The sequence below is a fragment of the Otolemur garnettii genome, unplaced genomic scaffold (genome assembly GCF_000181295.1).
Source record: "Otolemur garnettii isolate 467f Iridium unplaced genomic scaffold, OtoGar3 scaffold00015, whole genome shotgun sequence".
Taxonomy (NCBI): domain Eukaryota; kingdom Metazoa; phylum Chordata; class Mammalia; order Primates; family Galagidae; genus Otolemur; species Otolemur garnettii.
This window is the reverse complement of record NW_003852410.1, coordinates 20,280,303-20,287,565: the sequence shown is the minus strand read 5'-3', so window position 1 is coordinate 20,287,565 and position 7,263 is coordinate 20,280,303. Positions and strand designations below refer to the sequence as shown.

At 39.6% G+C, this 7,263-nt stretch overlaps 1 protein-coding gene across 1 annotated transcript in view; it reads left to right on the top strand.

Moving 5' to 3' along the window:
• The first annotated feature begins 686 nt into the window (after positions 1-686).
• Positions 687-7,263, top strand: part of KBTBD8 (kelch repeat and BTB domain containing 8) — a 10,184-nt gene continuing 3,607 nt past the window's right edge. The window contains exons 1-3 of the mRNA XM_003785513.3: positions 687-753; positions 1,341-1,551; positions 6,071-7,185. Coding sequence (XP_003785561.2) covers positions 738-753; positions 1,341-1,551; positions 6,071-7,185 — 1,342 coding nt within the window. The 5' untranslated portion in view covers positions 687-737. The remainder of the gene's footprint in view (positions 754-1,340; positions 1,552-6,070; positions 7,186-7,263) is intronic.

Here is a 7,263-nt window from a genome sequence, read left to right as displayed (position 1 = left end):
AGTGGGAGTTAAATCAGCCACTGTAATCAGACAGAGTTAATCTGTGGAAAGCCAAAGACTCAGCCAAGTCGATGCTTTTTCAATTGGGTGCCACAGGTGACTCACCCAGACAGCTTGCTTTGGGGCCTTCTGATATTTTTCTTCAGGGTGGGGTGTCAGATTTCCTTTGCATTTTTGTACAACAGCCCTTGTGTCCATTTCCAAATTTTTCTGGTTTCACAGCCCTCACGCAGAGCCTGATTTCCTACCGGAAGCTAGTCGTTGGCAGGAAGTTTAGGGAATGAGGAAAAAGGTGAAAAAATGAGCCGGGGGCCAGGAGAGAGGCCTAAAATGGGGGAATTTGCACTTGAAGAGCTTTCCCTACCCCAGCCTCTCAGAATGACAGCTCTCCTGAGCCAGAAGACTACCTCTCCCAGCAGGCACTGCGCGCCCCACAGCCACAGGCTAGCTGGCTCTCTACTCTCCACCTCCGTCCGAAACAGCCAATAGGAACTCCGGCATGGTTCCCCGCCCGACATAGACCACGCGGGAACGGGGGCAATAAAACTACATTTCCCGACGTGCATATGTTCGAGTTCTGGCCAATAAGTACCAAGAGTTCCGTGGGTGGGGGGCGGAGCCGAATGCACAGGCCACCCCATTGGCTAGGGGAAGCTTAGAAGAGCCGGAACCCGGGAGCTGGAGAGGCGAAATGACATTTCCTCTTTAAATAGCTGGAACCGGGGCCCCACAGAGACATGGCCGCGTCGGCAGGTGGGTCGTGTGCTGCCTAGGGCGTTGGGGAGGGAGGAGGGAGAAGGTGGGTCGGGGCTAGGCACAGACTGTGAGCTGAAGAGGTATCGAGGAGGAGCCAGAGAGAAGGATGGAGAAGTGGAGGGTAGTCGAGGGAAGGCAGGATGAATGGTGTGGAGGGCGGTGGGCGGTCTGGCTGGACAGGGATGGGGAAGCTGGGTACCCGCCCTCGCTCCGACCCGTTTGGGAAGCGGTTGAGAGGGCACCGGCGGCCGCCATCCTTCGAGCTTCCCTCGTGAGGCTTCTGCCCTTCGCTCTGGGCTGGGACGTGCCGGCTCTCCGCGGAGTCCCCTCAGGCGCGTTGCCTGTTCTGGTAGCATGTTCCCTCCGCGAGCGCGGGGCACCGAGCTCGTCGGGGTCCCGTAGGAGCAGGCTGGCCTTTGAACTTATTCACCGCTAGCTCTCAGGACTCCCAGATCCTATACTCATGGTGCCATCAAGTGGTGCGTATATACGCATGTTTATTTTGGGGTGCGAGTGGGGAAGCCTAGACCCGTGACGCCGTAGCTGGCTCGGAACTTGTGGTTGTACGATTTTTCTCCTCCTAGATTTAAGTAAGTGTTCCCCTACACCGAATGGGATTCCGTCTTCAGACACAGCCAACGATGCCATGGACCCCTTACATGCTTGCAGTATTCTTAAGCAACTCAAAACAATGTACGATGAAGGACAGTTGACAGACATTGTAGTGGAAGTGGATCACGGGAAAACATTTTCCTGTCATAGAAACGTTCTTGCTGCAATCAGCCCTTACTTCAGGTATGATCATGGTAGAAACTAATATTGATATTTACACGGAGCTCCCGAGATGCAATAATGAAATGAAACCAACGAGTTTTTTTCTCAGAATACATAGTAGGCCCAATTTTATAAAGCGCTTGTTTTTAACTTGAGAAATTCATCTAGAATTTAGGTGATGGATTTTTAAGTTAGGGGACTTATGTTGGTTTCAGGTAAATGACCAGGAAATCTAGACATGTGCAGGTACTAGCCACATGTGGCTATTTAAACTTCAATTATTTATAATTAAATAAATATTTGGTTCCTCAAATATTTGAAATCAAACACATTTCAAGTGCTCAGTAACTACATGCCGAGTGGCTGCAATATTGGGCAGCATAGTTATACAGATACACCTTCATTGAAAGTTTTGTTTGATGGTGCTGATCTAGAATTTGTTACAAAAAATTATCTATGATGCATATTTTTTTAGTGCATGTAACTTTTTTAGAATTTAAGACATAGCAGCTGGTTCTTTTGAAAACAAATTACCATTCAATAGATTGTTTTAATCCTATGGTAGTAGAAGCAGTAGGATAATAAAAATGAATAAAATATGTTCCTTAGACCCCAAACTAATGATTTCTAAGATTTCCAGAAGTATTTTAAAAAGAAGCTCTTATTTTCTTTACATTAATTCTTGTTTATTATGAAGTTTGAAAAGTAACATTTTAAAACTTGGGTCTGAACCACTTTAAGAAAAGGTTAATGGAAAAAGCAAGTTTCCTGCCTGAGTCTAACTATTTCTTTCGTGTTGAGTACACACTTTTTAAAGTCTTTGAATGTTCAGAAATGGTACATGAATGACAGTAAAATCATCTTCTCAATCACACTCTAAATGTGTTTTTTCCTTTTGAAAGTCCTTACCTTTATAGGACACATAGTTATAGGCAGTAGTTTCTGGTTCCTCTTTCTCAGAAGACTGGGTTAAATATAGTCCCTTCAGTCTGGTGTTGTAACAGTTTAGATTTGCCTACAGTAGGTCATTGCACTACTAAATATTAATCATCACAAACAGTGAGCTGGGGGAAAAAAAGATGAAAGTCATACATGCAGAAGATGTGAAATTTGGCCTGGTAATGGAAACAATGGTGAAATTCACTTGCCCAGGCTATCCATTAGATAATAGTTAGGTCATTTATGTGTTAAATATATGTCACCATTATTATTTATCAAGCTTTGGGCTAAGCTTACTTTATATAATCTTTGTAATGTTTGTACACTTGTTTCATTTTGCATATGAAGAAACTGAAACTCAGGTTAAATAACCTGCCTAACCCATTTAACTAGTAAATGATGGAGGCTGGATTTGATTCTTGAGTCAGGCTTCTTAGTCACTGTGTAACTCTTAAGGAATAAGGGTGGATCTTTTTTAAAGTTCATTTCAAAAAAATTTTATTGTATATTAGATTTGATTAGTAAAAATCAGTTTAAAAAATTAGAACTTCAGTGTGAAAAGGTCTATATCTTACAGAAATTGTATACTCTGGATTGTATGATTTAACTATACTGAAGATTAGTTATGAAAACCTAGATAAATTACTTTAAAATAAGTGTGCCACAATAGATTCTTAATTTCCTTAATTCCTTAAAATCTTAAATTCTTTAATTTCCTTATGACATTAATAATTAATTTATTAATTTGTTAATTCCCAAAGAGTTAAAAAAAATACTTGGCACACTGTACCCCATGACTGCATTAATATACACAGCTATGATTTAATAAAAAAAAAAATTCTTTGAAAAACTAGCTAAGCACAAGATTTATGCCTTCAAATAAAGAAATTTGACTAGAAAATTTAAGGATTAGATTTTTATCTCTTGTTAGAGGTATGTATACAAAAGTTTCTCAGCACTAATACCAGTCCTTATGTGGGATCTAAAAAGTCATACTTAATAATTTCTAAGTCTTGCATCACTGGTAGAAGAATTACAATAGCTGGCAAGCTGGCATGGCTTTTTTGTGATCCTAATGATTAATCAGAGTTAAAATTTGTATTATTAGAAATGTTTTGCTACTGTGGATTTTGTGTGAGGATATGCTTCCACTTTGTATCGAATTTATATGAAGAACTTATTAGAACAGAGGGACACTCATCAAGTGTCAGACTGCTCTTGTGTGTGAGACAAGCCTATTCAAGTCAGGAGTGGTTCCCATGATAAAGGATATGTGGTAATGTTCTCCTTTGGGAGTTAATCTCTCCCTAATGAAGGGCTTTATTTTTCTTTTTATTTGGTAGCTGTATAGGTGAGTCTCTCAGCACCTGAATTGAAAACCAACTCCTCCATAAGAAGGTCTAGTTTTTAGTCATCAAAAAAACCTTTGTGATATTAAAATTTATATTATGCAAGTAAAAATAGGGCTCAAAAGTGATTAATCTGGGCAGCAGGCTGAGTCCTTGTACCTCCAGTGTTTCTCATACTGCATTTTAAAATTAAGTCCATTGATTTGATGGATACTTCAAAAATTACTGGAATTCTTGCCATTTAAGGTCATTTTCTATAATAGCACTTAAAAATGGAAGGGTCTGGATGAGAATAATCAATTTTTATAACCCATGTTAGGTCAATTTCTTCAACAAACATCTGTTAAGCACCTAGACCTTGAGAATAAAGATAAATAACACATACCCCTTTCCTCAAAAGGCTTTTAAAGAAGAGTTTTTGATTTTTTATATTTAAAGAGTAGTCCAGAATGAAACCTTAAAAGAGGGAAAAGAAAGGCAAATGATGTTTATAAATGACTAATACTTAAATTAAGAGCCAGGTTTTGCTTAATTAATGTTTTGATCAAGAATATCCCTTATGGCTTGAAGCCCACAGCTCAGTGAGTAGGGCACCAGCTACGTACAATGAAGCTGGCGGATTCAAGCCCTGCTGGGGCCTGCTAAACAATGACAACTGCAACCAAAAAATAGCCAGGCGTTGTGGCAAGAGCCTGGCCTGTAGTCCCAGCTACTCAAGAGGCTGAGGCAAGAGAATTGCTTAAGCCCAGGAGTTTCAGGTTGCTGTGATGCCTCAGCACTCTACCTGAGGGCGACATACTGAGATTCTATCCCCCCCCCAAAAAAAATTCCTTGTGCAGTGATACTTTAAATTAAAAAAAAAAAACCTTAAAGGCAAAAGTTTGGCATTTTAAAAACTATTATCTCCAAAGAATCAGTTGACTATTGAATTATCTTTAGAAGAGGCATTATATTACCCAACCATAATCTTTATTTGTGTCTAGATATAGTAATTTTAACTGAGAAAATGAAATTTTTTTAAGCAAAGATTTTAAAATATCCAAGGGTAAATGGTCTTTATATTCCTTATAATGATTGAAGAAACAGTTAACAAATAATCGTTTTTAAAAGGCATAAGTAGAGAATATATACTTTTAAAGAACTTTCCTAAGATGAATTTTTTTTTTAAACTGTTGGGGATTCATTTAGGGTACAAAGAACAGGTTACAATGATTGCATTTGTTACATAAAGTCCCTCTTATAATTGTGTCCCACCCCCAAACTAAGATGAAATTTTTAAAGAAACATTTTGGACACAAGTTGCCCTGTAATTTTCACTGGGATACGAGAAGTTTTATTAGACTATTTCTTGTCTTTTTCTATGCTAATGTATCATGTTGTCACCTTTATAGGTATTTATTTTAATATTAATTTCTAAACACAGACTTGTTGTGTCACTTGGTTAGAGTACGATGATGGTGGTGTCATCATAGCTAACCACAATCCTGAATGCCTGGGCTCAGGCAGTCTTCCTGCCTCAGCGTCCTGAGAATAGCTGGGACTACAGATACTTACTACCATACCCAGCTAATTTTTCTATTTTTTGTAGAAATGAGGTTTTGCTCTTGCTCAGACTGGTCTCAAACTCCTGACCCCAAGCCTCCAAGTGTTAGGATTATAGGCATGAGTTACGGTGCCCAATGGGATTCTTAAACTTTTTGACTAATCCTAGCACTCTGGGAGGCTGAGGTGGGTGGATAGCTTGAGCTCACAGGTTTAAGACCAGCCAGAGCAAAAAGCAAGACCCTGTCTCTACTAAAAACAGAAAAAGTGAGGCAAGAGGATTGTTTGAGCCCAAGAGTTGGAGGCTGCTGTAAGCTGTGATGCCACGGCCCTCTACCCAGGGTGACAACTTGAGACCCTCTCAAAAAAAAAAAAAAAAACAACTCATGTCCCGAAGGTAACTTGACTAGAAACCTGGAAAGGGCTCCAAGGAAAATAAGGTACATGGAATATGCCAAGTCAGCTTTTGGTTTGCTTTACTTAGGTATACTTTCCTTTTTTCATTATTGGCACAAAGTAGGCTAGCCATAGAATATGGTTTTTGAGATTAGCCAGATAAAATCCTTCTGCTAGATTTCAATTTTTACCCCTTTAGAGTATCAGGAACTGTATTAGGAAATAGTTACAAAAGGTTATCTTTGTGAGAACTTTGTACACACAATAATTTTCATTTATAGCACTCATAATATTAATGACTCTTTCCTTCTTAGATCCATGTTCACTAGCGGCCTTACAGAAAGTACTCAAAAAGAAGTTCGAATAGTTGGTGTTGAAGCCGAATCAATGGATTTAGTATTGAACTATGCCTACACCTCCAGAGTTATTTTGACAGAGGCCAATGTTCAAGCCTTGTTCACTGCAGCTAGCATCTTCCAGATTCCTTCCATCCAAGACCAATGTGCTAAGTATATGATCAGTCATTTGGACCCACAGAATTCTATTGGAGTCTTTATCTTTGCTGATCATTATGGTCATCAGGAACTCGGAGACCGAGCAAAAGAATACATTCGTAAAAAGTTTCTGTGTGTCACCAAAGAACAAGAGTTTCTCCAGTTGACAAAAGACCAACTGATTAGTATACTAGACAGTGATGATTTAAATGTAGACCGAGAAGAGCATGTTTATGAAAGCATTATAAGGTGGTTTGAACATGAACAGAATGAAAGAGAAGTGCACCTTCCAGAAATTTTTGCCAAATGCATACGTTTTCCTCTGATGGAAGATACCTTCATAGAGAAAATTCCACCCCAGTTTGCACAGGCTATAGCCAAATGCTGTGTAGAAAAGGGACCATCCAACACCAATGGCTGTACACAGAGGCTTGGAATGACTGCTTCTGAAATGATCATATGTTTTGATGCTGCCCACAAACACTCAGGAAAGAAGCAAACAGTGCCTTGTCTAGATATAGTCACAGGAAGAGTGTTTAAACTATGCAAACCACCAAATGACTTGAGAGAAGTTGGGATTCTTGTATCACCAGATAATGACATTTACATTGCAGGAGGATATAGGCCAAGCAGCAGTGAAGTCTCCATCGACCACAAGGCAGAAAATGATTTCTGGATGTATGATCATTCCACTAACAGATGGCTACCCAAACCGTCTTTGCTTCGAGCCAGAATAGGCTGCAAACTAGTGTTTTGCTGTGGTAAAATGTATGCAATTGGAGGTCGTGTTTATGAAGGTGATGGAAGAAACTCACTAAAATCTGTGGAGTGCTATGACAGTAGAGAGAATTGTTGGACGACTGTTTGTGCAATGCCAGTTGCAATGGAATTTCATAATGCTGTGGAGTACAAAGAGAAGATCTATGTTTTACAGGGTAGGTGCCTAAGCGATTTAGTTCTTCATGGGAGGGTAACACATTAACCTGTGTTTTTTTTTTTTTTTTTTTTTTTTT